This window comes from Grammomys surdaster, unplaced genomic scaffold, assembly GCF_004785775.1.
Source record: "Grammomys surdaster isolate TR1022 unplaced genomic scaffold, NIH_TR_1.0 62, whole genome shotgun sequence".
Lineage (NCBI taxonomy): Eukaryota > Metazoa > Chordata > Mammalia > Rodentia > Muridae > Grammomys > Grammomys surdaster.
The window spans coordinates 15,145,010-15,163,563 of NW_021604564.1; the positions used below are offsets into that span (position 1 = coordinate 15,145,010).

General features: G+C 38.2%; 1 protein-coding gene across 2 annotated transcripts in view; it reads left to right on the forward strand.

Annotated features, from left to right (window-relative positions):
• Mecom (MDS1 and EVI1 complex locus) overlaps positions 1-18,554 on the forward strand; it is a 541,930-nt gene that overhangs the window by 508,390 nt on the left and 14,986 nt on the right. Inside the window, exons 8-11 of one of the 2 annotated variants that reach the window (XM_028761727.1) lie at positions 4,073-5,429; positions 7,688-7,775; positions 12,289-12,315; positions 17,921-18,087. In XM_028761727.1, coding sequence (XP_028617560.1) covers positions 4,073-5,429; positions 7,688-7,775; positions 12,289-12,315; positions 17,921-18,087 — 1,639 coding nt within the window. The remainder of the gene's footprint in view (positions 1-4,072; positions 5,430-7,687; positions 7,776-12,288; positions 12,316-17,920; positions 18,088-18,554) is intronic. The other variant, XM_028761773.1, reaches the window with a different exon arrangement.

The window sequence follows — 18,554 nt, forward strand, 5'->3', positions numbered from 1 at the left end:
GATACTGCAGTGTATGTGTGGAGGGGTAAGATACTGCAGTGTATGTGTGGAGGGGTAAGATATTCTTTCTTCCTTTGCTGTATGCTGTTTACATTGCAGGTTTGTAGTTTGGACCACTTGAAAAAGCAAAGTATTTTCCCTTTGATGCTGGACAGGCTCCCTCTCCCACCCACTGCACTCAAGCAGATTTACAAGCTTCATGCTTTCAGGGGACAGCCCCTTTGCCCACCTACTTGGCACACTCCTGGATCCAGCACTTTAATAACACACTTCAAGGCAAGAAGAACTCAGCTTACCATCTTTTGCTCACCAGTGTGGGTCTGTTTTGGGTTGTGCTGCAATAATTCAGAAGGTAACCCATTTGTTCTCACTTCATCTAGGCAATGGCTCTGGATCCATTTGCTCCAGAGCTAGGCCGGGTGTACAAAGATATGGACAAAGTGAGCTGTGCTACCAAATTCTAAACTGATTTTGGACTCAGATATGAGCGGAATTGTTTGATTCATGACCGGTGCCTGGCAACACCTCTGAGTTTTTGATCTGGGAACTTTATGTAAAACAGTACTCCCCCCCTTTGGTTTGTTTATTTATTTATTTATTTATTTATTCAGACAAGCACTGATGGTTTGCAGTCAGTATCTGAGGTACTGTGCAACTACAGGACCTGTTGGCAAGCCATCTACTTTTCAGTGCCAATGTGGAACTGCCAGAGACTAACTATACTGTTCTTTGCCTTGACACAGTCTTCCTTTGTGCTTCCAGGAGCCAGAAGTAGTTGTCGTTCCTCTCCAGGGTACTAGCCAGTCTGTTTCGCATAGATGTCTGTTCCCTGGGTAGAGTGAAGACAACCAGCAGTTAAATAAAGGGTGCCCTGATCTCCTTGGGGAAACACTGTTGAAACCAGGGGAAATTAAGTATACAATAAAGAAAAAAAAAGAAAGAAAAAGAGAAAAGAGAAAGAAAAAGAGAAAAGAGAAAGAAAAAGAGAAAGAGAGAGAGAAAGAGAGAAAGAGAGAAAGAGAGAAAGAGAGAAAGAGAGAAAGAGAGAAAGAAAGAAAGAAAGAAAGAAAGAAAGAAAGAAAGAAAGAGAGAGAGAAAGAAAGAAAGAAAGAAAGAAAGCAAGCATGCATTCATGACTTCATGACTCTAGGCCACATTTCTCTGCAAGCCTGCTCGGAAGTACTCTGAGCTTTCTAAGTTAGTTTATTTCAGGCTCATCAGAAATAAATGCTGGCAAGCTTTATTCTTTGATGAGAAGAGCAGACTAGATCACAAGGACCTCTGATCACCTATTTTATACTTTATCTGTTGTTAAAATGGGAAAGCATAGGCTCCATTGCTTAACTCTTCTTCCATCTGCACACTCTAACACATGAGCCCTGTTAAAGGAAACAGTTCCACTTAAGGATCAGAATTGTCCTTTCTTATTTGGCCTGCATCAAATATTTCCCTTGAACACATTCTCGCAATTATTGGTAAATTTAAATAGCAGATGACTTTCTTCAAATATCAAATCTGACAGTGAACCATGGCGTAATTACAAATAATAGCCGTGCAATTTCAGAACAAAGGGGTTTAAGGATAGGAGTTGCCATGAGCCCAAAAGGGTGGAGGTTCACCGATGGCTGCTATCTGTTTCTCTCTCAAAGGCCACACACCATGATTTGTCCCCACTGGTGTGTTTATGACAACTGTCTCTTATTACAGTGAGTGCAGGGTCCCTAACGCTAAGGTAATTACTCATCTCCTTTACAGCAATCTCCAGCCTTCCCAAATAGAAACCACATGCTCTAATAGACAGAAAATATTCAAAATACTTCTTAGCTTGTTTATGAGGGAGAAAGATGCAATGTTAATTGCAGGCTAATTCCTTGTTACTGAGAAAATTACACTGGAGCATAGATTTCAACATCAATTGAAACATTGACCTGGAGCCTGGTTACTGATGTCTTAGATCAAGCCTTCAAGGGTGGTAAACTAAGCTCCTGACTAAGGAAACTTCCCAGATTCAATGTTTTTTGAGACCAGACCCAGACTCTTCTTGTCCTGTAACAAAAGATGCAGCCAGACAAGTCAAGAACATCTTCTGTTATTCTGACATACACTCTCTGGATTTTCTGTTACATGAAAGAAGAGGAGACCTTTTCCAAAACATTTCCAAAACATTGCAATTCCTGCATTACAGTTGGTTGACTACCCATTAAGACATTTTCTCTAAGTACTTTTAGTCCCAAAGGATAGATTTTTTTTAAAAAAAAAAAGAGTATTTTTTTTATAATTCCAATAATAAATGACTTAGTTCCTTGGAATTGCCCATAAATGAATCAATATAATACAATCACGTGGAAGTGTGTTACCCACCTCCAATGTGATTTTATTTAGTGTATCATGTAATATAAATAGAACATGTATAGATAGATCCTGTTTGAATGCTGTCAGAACAGACTGAAGGATGTACTCTGGTAGAAATCTGAAAAAAAAAAAAAAAAGAAACAAAACAAAACAAAAAAAATCTTCTCTTCCTACTAAAATCCTTGTGATAGTCCCTGCAGTGTGGCAAAGACTCCGTTCACATTCACAGGCACACTAATGTGCAAAAATATTGTCTAGTCCTTATCAGAAAAAAATAAGCAATTGCTTAGCACATCCTGTTTGTGGAGGGGGGAGGACAAATTTCCGGTGAGTTTTGCTTGACTGGGTTCTATAAAATTATCTTTGAATGAATTGTCTTAAACATTTTCATTGTTTTGATTGAAGTTTTTGACTCCAGCGTTCCACATCTACAGTCAGCAATCATTGAGAATCAGTAACTGTCAAATTTTATGTTTATTTTCTTGAAGTCAATTTGTTTCAACAATTACCAGCAAAGATATTATATTTCCACATGTATAAAACACGCATGGAAGCATTAAAATAAGCTCACACATAAAGTAACTCACCCCCAGAAAAGTTTTAAATAATGATACTTAGCAATTTGATTTTATAATCCTGTAAGACTCACACTGAGTGAAGTCTTGCTGGAAAAGGTGAAGGGTTACAAAGTTTGGCCTTAATATATGCTTAGAAGTCTTGGCACATCTGTGAGAAGGGGGGCAGTGCTACTTTATTGACAAATTCTTAGTTAAAGAGGGTAGCTCAGGACCACACTGGCTGCCAGGTTCTTTCAGGATCAGAGTTGTCACAGCCTCTCCTCGGCTTCCCATACTCAGCCGACGCATACAGAAGTCAAGCCCTGAGATAACTGCGGAAGATACAGCAGCAAGTGAGCATGTTTCCCAAGGCTGGGGGTTTCATCTGCAGGAAGGTTACCACAGCCATTGGTGTGAGAGGAAGTCAGAGGACGTGCTCATAGTTCATGGGAACCAGCAATGCAGGATGGGCCACATTCAATGTAGTTTCCTCCGCGGGCTTAAAATAGAGCCATTGTAAATTATGTCAGTCTTTCTCAAATCATGAAAATGATTGTTAAAAGGGTCTCCCAATACACAATACGCATTGTTGTGTGGCTTTGATGTGTGAATGATGACAGCCTATGATACAATTCTAACGAAATAGTGGGAGAGCGGCTCCAGCCCTTCCCCACGGGGAGAGGGGAGAAAGGGCAGATTGCACTTGCGGGGAAGGCTGTTTATCCTGTCTTGGTGCATCTAATACAGAATGTTTTAAATGCTCTGAAGAGTTTGTGCTAAACATATCTTTAATTTCTCAGACTCTGCTAGCGTTAGGAATCAGGTGGGGGAAGCAATGCATTCTGGGCTGTGTTTTTCCATAAATATTTAAACCCACAAATATTATGAAAAATATTGTGCAGGGGGGATGGGTGGGAAATATTTACATTTTCTGTGTGAAATATTTGTGCTACCTCATTGACATTTGTCAGGCTGGATGCCTTGCTTTGGAATCTAGAAAAATGGCGTTTTTTTCTGTGTTCCGAGCATCCAGATCGCTGACTCCCAACTTGTATTCCTGGCTTTCTAATTGAAACTATTCTGGGTAAACCACTTGTGATACTTGCTGAATCCAGAAGCAATTGTCATAAAGCCTGAGACTCTTTTTTGTTGTTTGCACACAGGTGAGGTCTGCCATAAATCCTATACTCAGTTTTCAAACCTTTGTCGTCATAAGCGCATGCATGCTGATTGCAGAACCCAAATCAAGTGCAAAGACTGTGGACAAATGTTCAGCACTACGTCTTCCTTAAATAAACACAGGAGGTTTTGTGAGGGCAAGAACCATTTTGCGGCAGGTGGATTTTTTGGCCAAGGCATTTCACTTCCTGGAACCCCAGCTATGGATAAAACGTCCATGGTTAATATGAGTCATGCCAACCCGGGCCTGACTGACTATTTTGGCACCAATAGGCATCCTGCTGGTCTTACCTTTCCAACAGCTCCTGGATTTTCCTTTAGCTTTCCTGGTCTGTTTCCTTCGGGCTTATACCACAGGCCTCCTTTGATACCCGCTAGTCCTCCTGTTAAAGGACTATCAAGTACCGAACAGTCAAACAAATGTCAAAGTCCCCTCCTGACACATCCTCAGATACTGCCAGCTACACAGGATATTTTGAAGGCACTATCTAAACACCCACCTGTAGGGGACAATAAGCCAGTGGAACTGCTACCCGAGAGGTCCTCTGAAGAGAGGCCCCTTGAGAAAATCAGTGACCAGTCAGAGAGTAGTGACCTTGATGATGTCAGTACACCGAGTGGCAGTGACCTGGAAACAACCTCGGGCTCTGATCTGGAAAGTGACCTTGAAAGTGATAAAGAGAAATGTAAAGAAAATGGTAAAATGTTCAAAGACAAAGTAAGCCCTCTGCAGAATCTGGCTTCAATAAATAATAAGAAAGAATACAACAATCATTCCGTTTTCTCAGCATCTGTAGAGGAGCAAACTGCGGTGTCAGGAGCTGTGAATGATTCTATAAAGGCTATTGCGTCTATTGCTGAAAAATACTTTGGTTCCACAGGACTGGTGGGGCTGCAAGACAAAAAAGTTGGAGCGTTACCTTACCCTTCCATGTTTCCCCTCCCATTTTTTCCAGCATTCTCTCAATCAATGTACCCATTTCCTGATAGAGACTTGAGGTCGTTACCTTTGAAAATGGAGCCCCAATCACCAAATGAAGTTAAGAAACTGCAGAAGGGAAGCTCTGAGTCCCCTTTTGACCTCACCACTAAGAGAAAGGACGAGAAGCCCCTGACTTCAGGCCCCTCGAAGCCTCCAGCAACACCCGCCACAAGCCAAGACCAGCCCCTGGATCTAAGTATGGGTAGTAGGAGTAGAGCCAGTGGGACGAAGTTGACTGAACCTCGAAAAAACCATGTATTTGGGGAAAAGAAAGGAAACAACATGGAAACAAGGCCATCTTCAGATGGCTCCTTGCAGCATGCCAGACCCACTCCCTTCTTCATGGATCCCATTTATAGGTAAGGATGATGGGAAGAGATGGTGGACGAGATGGATGTATGAAACACAGGTTATATGCTATGCCATCCCAGATGCCTTATGAACTCTCAGATCACTACTACTACTACTTATTATTATTATTATTATTATTAAACTGGATGAGGTTTGATTCCACAAAATCATATTTTTAAGTTCAGAAATTGGCAGATTAAGTTTGGACTTATTTCTTGGATGTCTCTGAAATTGAGGTTTTGAAATAGGCCCACAGGATTCTTTTATTTCAACAACACACTTATTTTTAAACATTGTTGGGGAGTGGAAAATATGAGAAAGTCATCTTTAAAGCAAGGCTCCTGCAGGGTTAGCACAGGTATACATGGCCATGTAAATAAGTTGCTTATTTAGAGTGACACAAGACCTAGAACAGCCAGTCTTCTCTTTGCTAACCCACTGGTATATATTGGTATATATGCTACATGCATTCTTTTTCTAAATAAATATCTTAGAACCCCAAGTATGTGAAATATTAATCACAAAGTGACTTTCTATTTAGAATGGGTACATTGCTTAAAATAAGTCTATTTAATTCCATCATTACCTAGCTTACTTTAGTATGTATAAGCATTCTATAGGTAAATCATATATCTTTAGTAGAATATGTTTTACATACTATACTGTAACAGTCCCCACCAAAAATGATTTGATTTTTTATTTTTAATTTTCTTTAATCATAGTATTTACTATGCCTTTTACAGATTATAGGAATTTTCAATTTATTCTCTAATTTAAAATCTCAAGACTTTGTGGAACATGTGGAGTTTTTATTGAACTTATTTAAGATGGGATCATTTTCCTAGTGTGCCTACTGTTGCTTAGTGAAGAGTTTTGGTGTTGCCCTTCCATTCAGTACTAGAACCAAAAGTTCTTGCCAGTGTCTTCTAAAGTTTCTAGCATACAAAAGGCTATCCCCATTTCAACAAGAGAAACAGAAGAGCCCTGAACAAAGGGTGTGGTAACATGGGCCTGTAATCCTCGCATTCAGGAGGCTGAGGAAGGAACATCTCAAGTTTGAGGCTATCCTGAGGTTATGTAACAAGGCCATATCTAGGGAAAAAGAAGACAATCTAAAATGTCCTTGTGCTACCAATGTCATGTTTCAACACCGAAAGAATACCCATTGTGTCATCTTCATCACCTCTGACCTTCCTCAGCCCATGTCTGCTGACTTCAGTTTTATAGCTCCAGATATTTCACTTTATGAAAGGCAAAGTCTTATTGAAAAACTCTAAAGCCTAGTTTTAGTGTCAGCCCCAGGGTGCAGCTTAGCCTTGCAGCCTCCAGAGTTTTCATGCTGAAATGGGCCTCTTATTGCCTACTTCAGTAAGAAAAATAATACATGTAAAATACAGGATGAATAAAATCCGTGAGCTCACAGCTATTATGTTTCAATAGCATTATCGAAATTTGTTCTTGACACGGGCCTCAAACTCCCCATGCAGCCAAAGATGACCTTTAGTTACTAACCCTCTCTTTCATTCTCCAGGTGTTCCTTAAGTCTGGCTTTCAATTATAGCTTAAACGTGTACTTACTTAAATTTTCTTAGAAGCTAACTGCCAATAGTTGGTAAAAAATAAGTCTGTCTTACTTTACTTCTCTGTATGCCTAACTGCAGCTAGGATGCGGAGCATGTTTAAAGTTTCTCCTGTTTTTCAAACTTACTTCCTATCTTCTCTTGAAAGAGAAATAAAGAATATTCGAATATTTCTATACCTATCTCTCACACACGTTGCATATGAATGTATATACCTGAGTCCATCTTGAATATCTGCAACAATGCCTAGCTAACTTGGAAGTTCCCTTGCACCCAGTAGGCAGATTTACAATAACTAGAGTGGATATTTAGGAGGATGTAGTTTTTGTTAGAAAATGGATTAAATTAAATCATCCCAATTTTCACCAACCATTTCAAAATCTTCTAATGTTTTTGCTCCATCTGAATCAGAAGAGTCCCAGAGTTGTACAGATTCCTATAACTCAGTAACGGCAGCTTTCAAACTCCCTTTCCACCCTAGTCATCAAGTAGGAGTTTTCCATTATCAAGTGGGCTTTCTCCCTTTGAGGACATAGAAGTGCCCAGTGTATCCTTTCCCAGGAGAGGTCTTCTTGTAAGTGCGTCCCAATGAAAATGTCCATTGGCTTTGCTGTGTTGAGTGACAGTAGCTGTCCTGAGATTCAGATATAAGACTGACGCTCCCAAATCTGATTTTAACCTTTCAGAGTAGAGAAAAGAAAGCTAACTGACCCACTTGAAGCTTTGAAAGAAAAATACTTGAGACCTTCTCCAGGATTCTTGTTTCACCCACAAGTAAGTATTTTGGATTTGAGATTTCAAGCTTGTAAACTAACTTGTTGATCCCAAGAAACAGGTGCAAAGGATTGAAAGAAACTTTAAGAACACTAGGATTTCCTATGATGCTGCTGTGGAAGAACACAGGAAATTCTAGCAGGACTAAAACCCAAGCTTTTTAAAAGAAAAAGTCATTAGTATATGTGTAAAAATAAGATAGTTTGGGTATTAAATTATTATGTGCCTTGACTGTTCATTGAGCTAAAGTGCGTGTTGGAGTGAATCAGATTCGGCTAAGGAAATAAATATTGAAGTTGTCTTTTGTGTTTAAAGTTTCCTGATACAAAGATATGGATCACACTGTGACTCGTCCCAACCTCATGAAGGTCACTCCTGTCCTTTCAGTGCTTAGATAAAAACAGGAAATGAGTCTACCTGACAAGTTGTTACCATAGAGGGTGAAGGAATTTATCTAGACACCATTGGGCATTCCAGTGAAGGGCTGTAATTGCACAAGAATTCCCCACAATACACAGAGCTATTTACTGAATGGAGCCAGGCCCATTTATCAAAAGACATACAGTTTCTCTTTGCAAAGGGGCATACTGAACAGTACTATCTTGCTTCTTCATCTCTGGGTTGCCACCCATTTAATTTTCTTATTTGAAGACTGGTTTACATATTAATCCACAGCTAGAGAGTCATACTGAAAGGGCAAACATAGTGTCTGGAATCTACTTTTTAAACTCACATTTCATTTTGTTATGCTTTGTGTCTAAATGATACAAGCTCTGATCTTTAAAGACACCAAAGATTTTAAGAAAGTACCTGACAATTTAGTACATAAATTTGTTCTTTTGTAGTATTTCCAAGCCATACATGATAGTCCCCTAAATAAACTGGTGAAAATTTCTTCCATTTAAGTAGCAAATGCATTAATTTTTCTTGGGATAAGGCTCTTATCTTTTCTTTTGTGTTTTTACTTTTCCAACTGTCTTCCTTAATACCAAAACAAGCATGGGAGAACACAGTTATATATAAAAACTTATTTGTGTTCCAAAATTCTCACTCTAATCTAAATTGAGAAAATATATGCTTAGGTATCAAACATTCCAGAAACATTCCACCATGGATTTTATATAGGAAGGTTAAGGGCTGATACTGTTTACATAACCCCCTTCATGGAAAGAACCAAGTGCTGAAGCAGTCAATGTTTATCAGTAAATATTTGATATTTATACTGACCTAATAACACTTACAAGGGTTCACAGGCTAATAAGCCTGAATACAAAATGCCAAATGTTTCAGACATTATATAAAAGTACAACTCTCTTGGTATTTTCTTTTCTAATTATAAACAAAAGCACACATGAGTCTATATTATTATATACATGTAAGAATAGTGATCAGATTGCTTGCCTATTTTTATTATATAAAACGTCTAGAAATTAAGTACTAAAAGACTGAGTGTTCCAGGGCATGATAGAGTGAAGAAAACAGGAATGGGGGTTAGAGTCTTTGAGTTATTTCCTCTATCTGGCTGTTAGTTTTCTTATCTTTGCAAACTTTCTGAACATGCTGATTTCTAGGTGCCCATGGCCTCTAAAAATCAATGGCTAGCCTTAGTAATTGTGTCACTTAATAAAATGATTAAGTTCATTTATCAATAATTACATGTCTATAGGATTGTGTTATAAATGTGGAATTTATGTATATTTAATAAGAGAATATGAAGGAATGTGTTTTATTTTATTATTCTCAAAGGTAAGAGCAAAAAAGGTATGACAGATAAGGGATGTTCCCATTGCTCACAGCACAAGGATTGTCCCTTTTTAGACTCTGCCATGCTGTGAGAACACAAGAGTGTATTTCCCTCCCACCTACAGTGTCACATTTTGGTGTGTAGACTGCCTGTTGCTACGTCTTATTGTTAGGACCCAGGAATGACAACAAAAATTAATTTGCAGTACTTAGTGAGTATGTTCCAGATCCTACAAATCAGAGTGAACTCCTGTCATTCTGGAGTCAGTCTCCGTATAATGCCAATATCATATGTGGTGGGCAGTGGGAACTGCCACTGGGGACTTTGGAGGAAGAGAGAAGGTAGATATCCAGGGCTCCTAATTCACAAGCTATTTCCAAGCTACAGTGGAACACTGCTTAAAGTACCATTCCTGCAGTTTTAATGAATAATACTTAGTAGGTAAATTCTTGGGATACACCCAGGAGAAGCTCAGCTCTAACTTGAAACTTACTGTCGTTGGAGAGGTCTTTTCTTTCAGAAAACTTTGCTTACGTCCCAATGTTAGGCATTTTGTTCATTTGTTTGTTTGTTTTTGTATTAATTCCATTCTAACTTCATAATAAAACTAAGGGCTTGGGACTAGGAATAACTGTGGTACAAAGGTTTTTTTATTATTTATAATTAGCAAAAGTGCTTTGGTTTTGAGGAAGATTGTTTAGCTCTTTATGTATAAGAGGCGAACACACATCGTTACAGGTAACTATAAATTGCAAGGTTTACCATGAGGGTGTATTTGATACCGTGTCTGGTCTTTGAAAGGACCTAATGGAGACCCTTAGGGTTGGATGCACAGGTCTTCCATGGTGAAGATAAAGCCACTGTAGTAAGCTTTTAATGTCCTCATCTACCTTCCAAACCATGGTTTCCTCATGTTCCTGGGGCTGTTTAGAAAGGTGGTTAGTGTGCCCTTGGTATGACCTTACTATGTAGGTGCTGTAAGCCAACACAGAAGGCTAGCCCCTGCTATCAGGCCTTTCCATGATTTAACAGCTAAATAAATGCTTGGTAAGACCATTTAAAGACTCTTCCCATTTAAAAGAAACTCATGTAAGAGTTGCTGACATTCACTGTATTTCAGGCTATCACCCAACAAAGAGGATATCCCATTCTCAGTTGATTCAGAAAACTGTAAAGGCATATATCAACTTTGGTTCACGAAATGCCACGGAGAAGCCTAGTTTCACATTATTTTAAACACAATCCCTCAACACAACTCAGTCTTTAGACAATGATAAGAGAATAAGTCAATACGTGTTTATTAAATTGTTCTGAAAGACTGTTAGTTTATCTTACCGCTTATAGCATTATAAATGTTTTAAATTGTGTCAAAGTATTTAGAACATAAATGCTCACATATGTCCAAATTAAGAGATGACTAAGGAGTCTAAATTTCTCCAGCCCGTACTTGAAAAGGCATTTTGTGCTATCAGGGCATTAGAAAACTCTTCACCTTTTGCTTCTCTTCATCAGATAAAGAAGTTAGCTGGCTAATAGGAATAATGAGCATTGTAGATATTCTCTCTGGATAAAGATTATCCATGGTTCTTTAGATTGAATTCTAATTTTGAAAAAGAAAGCATGGCCACAAATAGATAAGGTGGAGTGAGTGTTTCACTGAGTGATACCATGGACTGTCCACTTCTCTAGTTCCTGGTCAGGGTATCTTCCATCCAGATCATAGGGAATGAAGTAAAAACCATTGGTGACTATACCCTCGTCAAAGTGGCTATGGTCCATGGTTTGATTTCTCTGTACTTTTGATATTATTCTTGGATATTGTCACATTTTATTTTCATAGGTTTGATGTTTTTCATCTATATCAAAATCTTTTACCTAAGCTTTCTCTTTTACTCACTTGTTCACATTCCCTGACCATGTGTCTACTCCATTTTGGAGAGCTGAGGATAACTTAATATATTCCAGGCTGTCACTTACACACGGCTGTGGGAACCACACATGTCCCTTACCTTTCTTATTCTATTTTGCTTTCCTATTGGCACATTGCTTATTTGTCACCAAGCTCATGGAAGCATGGAATGTTTCTCCTAACTGATATTTTCAAGGGTATAAACTTCAGCCTTTGGTAGAGCATCTAAGCCACAGAGGCTTTCCCTAAAGATTATGATCATTATTGTCACAAATAACTAAAACATATTTATTCCTTCTTCCATATTCTTGTATTCTGAGGACTAATAACCCAAGTCCCTTGCTACCAAGGATAAAATTCCAAACAACAATTTCAAAAAAAGAATTATCTTTTATTATGTAATTATTCCCATTTTAGTAAATGCCACATTTTCCTTATTATTGGTGTGATAGAGATACAACAGGCTGGTTTGTGACAGGAAATTGCCTTCAATGAAATCAAAACAGAATTTGGGAAATGTGGGACCATAGCTTTGCAGTGAATAATAAAAAAAGAAAGGACCCCCTGCCTAATTATGAATTCTGTACTACACAGTAGGTAGCTTTCTTAGAGTGATAGTCATTCTTTTTTCTAACTAAGCTTGGTTCGATGATTAATTTTAGGAAGTAGAGGAAACTCATCAGAGCGATACATAGATTACATAGATTTAATTTTCATTTCTAGAACTTTTACTCAAGATAGAGTTACATGATAAATAAAATTTATCAGATTAGAATAAATGCTCATTTCTCAAAGGAGAGATTGCAGTAAAGATCCAACACAGAAGTAATTTTCTGTTTCTGTTTCAATTTTGCTACCAGTTCCCACTACCTGACCAGAGAACATGGGTAAGTTCCTTACATTTTTGACTAAAGTAATGTAGCATTAAAGAGAATAGAGCTTATTCTGAATGCCGGGCAGACACGAATCTGGAGCTGTCCATTACATGATAGGGGTGAAGCACACGACTTCCCTGCTCATCCAACAGCAGAATATTCTTGATATTATGGGGCATTTAAGCTGATAATGACTTATGCAACAACTTTACTCGTTAAGTCACACCCACTCCACATAGTTCTATGTTGATATTCATGTCCTTTTATAGACTCTATATGGGGAGTTTTAAAATGAACCATAAAGTCAAAACCATTATTATTTGGGGATAATGTATTACAGATATTTTTTGATAAAGCCTCAAGCAGTGTAAAACCTGAACTTGTGTAGAAACACAAGCTGACTCTGGTGTTCCAATTCATTTCTCCAGAGGCAGAAATTTCCCCTGCTGTTTGGAGACAGATATAAAACTAAACTTTTGTACCTAAGTACTGAATGGGGTTTTCAAAATTAGGTCTCTTTTCTGTAACTTTCACTACGATGTAAATCTGGTTTCAGTTCATGAAGCAAGGGATAGGCTTATTTCTTTTATACAGAAAGTTGTGCATGGAAGGAAGAGTCCTCATTTTACATTTCACCCTGAAATAGAATTTGGTGGATGGGCAACATGTATTTAAAATTTTCCTTAAAGTGTCTCTGTGTTTATATCGTTACTCAAAATGACCTGCTTCATAGGGATACAGACAACCTTGGGGTAGTGTGGATACTCTAGAGTCACACTTTTTCCCATCTGAACTTAATTAGATAGAATATGTTAGCACTTATGTATTTCTCTTATCTGATGTTAATTGTTCTTTACCAGGAGTTTCGCCATTTTCTCTGTTGTGGAATATGTGATGAATTGTGAATTCATTATTGTCAAACATCTAAGGATTAATCTCATGTATTTAAAAAACATAAAAAAATATTTATTAGCAGTGAGAGGAGAGCTTGAGAGAGGGTGGGGGCACTGGAGAGAAAGCGTGCAAGCCATTACCTTAATTGTGCTAAATCGTACAACAGTGGGGCTTTCTTTGGAACATTCTAGCACTTTCTGGATTTCTCCTCTCTCCTCTCCAGCACAGGTCTGTTCTGAGTTTCATGTGTCAGTTCTCTTATCCTTCCTAAGGTACAGTGTGACTTTGTCACTTGCCCTGTTGTTACCTGCTTGAAGCTGATGATGTTCACCACTGTGCTTGTCTTTACACACACTGACCAGCTAGGCTTCCTCTCAGAGTTAACACTGTAGTGTCTGAAATACTCCATTCCGCGAGTCAAATTTCAAGCCTGCGATATACACATGTGTTATAAAATTGATACTCGTGATAAATGCTGAAGATGCAGGATTATAATTCTCGATGGCAAATAAACTCAGTGATTTTGTCATCATGACTGTTGAACTTGACTCAACAGTGAGATAAACATAAAATACGAGTATTTACTTCTTCCTCAAATGACCACGATTTTGAGGGTTCTCAAGATTATCAAGTAAACAAATATAGAAATCTACTGACTCCACGAACTTTCACATCCTGTTATTTATGAATAGTTAGTTGTTTTATGATAAAGTCATATGTAATCTAACTGGGAATCATTATTTCACATAATTCATTGTACACTTGGACAGATATATTATTTCCCATAATCAGGTTGTCACTTTAATAGTTTTGATGAGAAACTTTCCAGGACTTCAGTAATTGGTGCTTAGATAATAAATATTAAGCTAAGCACTTACATCCATGTTGGTGGATTTTTTTTGATTACTTAATTCTGTTTGACTAGGGGCATAGATACAGTTTGATGTGGGAGCTAGGGAATTGTGTCTAATAGTTTGCGTCAGTATAAAGTTAATAGCCTCTTGGGGACTGGAAGGGAGAGAAATAACTTCCTTCTTGAGACATCGGGCTGTAGATACTATCGACAACTATTACATATATACAAATAAAATTAATGCTCCATTGGAAAAAATCTCTCATTTGCTGATCTTAGATTAGTTGAAGATATTAATGGGTCATATGATAATACACTACTAGTACATATAGTAGGTACTTTCTTTCCTTTAGGTTTCCTGAATTTTTATTAATTGTATCTCAGTTTTCTTCGTATTGAGTTTTTCCTAATTAAATAATATAAATTATATCTACTAATATTCTACTATATTAATCTCATTTTATCTTGACTTTTAAAAATACCAAGTTGCTAGGCTGTGGTAGCTTATGCCTTTAATATAAGCACTAGAGAGGCAGAGGGTGGCTGAGTTCTATGAGTTCGAGGTTGGCCTGGCCTACAGAGCGAGTTCCAGGGCAGCCAAAGCTACACAGAGAAATCTTGTCTTGAAGAACCAAAAATACATACATGCATACATACATACACACAAAGTCAGACTTTAACATCAATATCACAAGGTACTATATCTATATAAGATAGATAGGATATGTTTCTTCTGGAGGAATATCACAAGTCAGACCAGATAGAAGGAGAAAGGTAAAGCTTTCTAACTCATATATTAAATAACCCAATAAGGTATGGGTCTGAACAGCATTGGTCACAGATTTGCTAGGTTAGACTAAGCGCATGATGTCTAAATTGCTTCTATCTGTTCAAACAGGGATGTTTAGTCACTTCGACTGAGAGCAAGTGATGCGAGAGCAAATTTCATGAAGAGGAAAGGAAGGGAGGAATAAAGGAATAAAAGCTTGGTGTCTAGCTAGCTGAGCAGTCTCTCTCTCTCTCTCTCTCTCTCTCTCTCTCTCTCTCTGTGTGTGTGTGTGTTTGTGTGTGTGTGTGTGTGTGAGTGTGTGTGTATGTGAGTCTGTGTGCACGGATGTATGTGTCTGTGTCTATGTGACTGTGTGCATATGTATATGTTTGTATGAGAGTGTGTGTTTTTGTGTACATGTATGTATGTGTGTGCATGCATCTCTGTAGACATGTGTGAACATGTGTATGTATGTAAGCATGTGTGCACATATGTATATGAGTATGTTTGCATGTATGTGTGAGCTTGTGTTGTACATGTACATGCATACGCTTCCACGTGTGTTTAATGCTTATAGCTATCCTTTGCTCAGCTTCCATAGTCTACTTTTCTCTTCTCCATCCCAATTTTCTCCTCTTTTCATTTGATCCCAGAAGTCAAAGTTGAGTGTGGCTTTTAAGAGAAACAATTGGGTAATGTCTGTTCTTTTTCCTACTGTCACTGAGGGTGTCATCCTGTAGCTGTTGAGTCTGTAATATATTTTCTTATTTCTTGATGTTTTTTCCACAGTGAAACTGTTGGAGGTGATGTAAGCACACTGATCTTTCTTCAAAAGGATCTAGCTATTAGCAGCTCCTAAAGCAAGACACATTTCTCAACAGCCAATTGCTCTCAAACAACTCAAAGGGCTTGTAGTTTCTGTGTGCTAGAGATGAAAGCTGAGAATAATAACAGTCCTGAGTAGGCTGCTTTCCATAAAAGAGGGATAGTGTTTCTAACAAGATCCATTGCCACAGCAATCTGAGTGTATGCAAGATGGACATTCAAATTATTTAAAATTACTTGATGATGAAACATTACCCAAATGTTAAATATAAATAAAATATTTATAACTACCACCCATGCACCCACTGCTCTGCCCTCTGAATGCGTGAGAACACTGCGACCCTTCTCTTGCTTCTTACTGCTTGTCAGATTGCAGATCAGAGGTTATTTTTCACTCAGACAATTTATTCCATGGTAGATAGATTTTCAAAATGATTTTCTGCAAGGAATAATTAGGAGGAATAAATGCAAATAAAACAGCATCATAAACTATTTCTGCATTGATTTTTAATAAATAAACTGAATATGTTAACACTGGCTGGAAGCGGGTACAACTGTGTTTGGCAGGGACAGACTCTGCCAAGCACTTTGACCAGTGTCATCATTCCATATCTTTGCCCTGTGATCAGTATGTGTCGAAATCCTTCATAGTGACAAATGTGCTGTCCACTTCCATCTGTGGAGAATGTTTTAGCTGCTGAGTGATTATGAATCAAACCCTTGCGCTTAGAGCCCTCACTGCCTCCCAATGCGCTCACATTTGTCGTCCAGCAAGTAAATGTATCTTGACTTTCCTCTGAGACTTTTTTTTTTTTATGTGCTGTGTTTGATGAAAGACACTTGGCAAATTGGAAGTGGTACCCTGTACGTAGCAATTTGTAGCTAGCATTAGGAGTCCAGGCATGAAATGAGAGGACAGGTTCTAGGATAAAGAAGAAAGAGGGAGAGCTAACTAGAACATGAATAATCATTTGAAGAATTAAACATACAACATACTCATGACAAGAAAATCATATTTGGGATTTTGGCTTTAGGTTGTGAAATTTATGGTATTCTGTCTAGCTGTCCGTTCAGAAAAATTCACACCTTGTTACTTTTTCTTTTGAGCAAAAGATATACTGGGTTTTCTGTTTAGCTTGATCTTGTAAAGTGCATCTCTATTTCTGTCTTGATGTCTCATTAGGGAAAAATGTATACTTTTTATTGGCCAGTTATTTGAATCTGCAGTTGCTATCTAGATCCTTGTGTCTACCACCAAAGCTCTTTGAGACATATGCAGAGTGCACATGAAGTACTTTTAGCTGTTATTTCTTTGGTACTTTAGCACTCGGAGAAACAAATTAATTTAACAAGATGGCCTTAATGTTAACCTTGTCTGTTCAAAATTTTATAGTGCATAGTTCCCCAATAAAATAGGTGCACCAAGGAAACAACATTTGAGGAAAGTTGAAGAAAAAAAGGAAAATTTTCTTCATAGACAATAAAAACCAAACTAAGTTGAAAAGAAAATACTGCCCTCTAAACATGAGTCCTTCAAACACAGCAGCGGGTGGATGATAAGCAAACCATGTGCATCTGTTAGCGTCTGGCAAGAGAGTGCGCACTGGAGTAGGAACTGCTCTCTTACACAGTAGCATGCATTCCACGTGAAATTATCTGAAGACACCATAAACTCATTTAAACTAAGCCTGTTCAGAACAAATGATCATTTCACCAAAATTCCTTGTGTATATGATCCCCCTAAAAATTTTGGATTGCCCAGATACTAATTTAACACAGCATTAGAAAATATAACTTTTACACATTGAACTTTTCTTTCTGGATGATATACTTTTTGCTTAAGTTGTATCCCTTGAGGACTTTATGTTCTTTCTTGCTGTCAATTCTTCTCATGGGGCACCATGTCTCTTATATTAATTATTTATGCATACTGGGTAGTAACTTTTGCTAAAATTTTCAGTTTCTCACTGATAGCATAGTGTTGTCAATTACATAAAGTCTTACTTGGTTTTGTTATCTCTGTGGGGTATTCCACTACTCAATCATATTACTATGACGTGGTCTAATCGGGTCACTGTGGAAGAAGTGCACCCAGCTTAGTTTTTCAAATCCATCAATAGTCTCGTTGTTTAGCACTGAAACCCCACAGTCTCTCTCAGAATCTGTTGCATGCAGAAGATTTGAAGTCTTCCTGTGAATTATATTCTCGGTTAGCGAGAGATCATTGTGGAAGCAAAGAACTCAAATCTTTCACGGTCCACGTTTGTTCCTTTCAGATGTCAGCTATTGAGAACATGGCGGAAAAGCTAGAAAGCTTCAGCGCCCTGAAACCAGAGGCCAGCGAGCTCCTGCAGTCAGTACCTTCTATGTTCAGCTTCAGAGCTCCTCCCAACACCCTGCCAGAGAACCTGCTGCGGAAGGGAAAGGAGCGCTACACCTGCAGGTATGAGGCGTCAGTACACCTACCGCTGAAAATCTCTCCTTTGTTTTAAAATAGCCTGTTGTCTGTTTTACAAATTATTAATTGGATACCCGAAAGCAGCCATGATGGATCTCAGCTATTTCAAAGTTCTCTTTGTTGAGTGATATATAGAAATGGAGGTTTAAAAAAAATTAGTGTTGCCGGCAGTGGTGGCGCACGCCTTTAATCCCAGCACTTGGGAGGCAGAGGCAGGCGGATTTCTGAGTTCGAGGCCAGCCTGATCTACAGAGTGAGTTCCAGGATAGCCAGGGCTACACAGAGAAACCCTGTCTTGAAAAACAAAAAGAAACAAAACAAAGCAAAACAAAACAAAACAAAACAAAACAAAAATGGTCCAGATACGTTTACTTGTCTCGCTTGGAGAGTTAGGAATTTTCTTTCACAGTTAATTATTTTCAAGCAAATGTAGAATACTGCATTCATTTAGA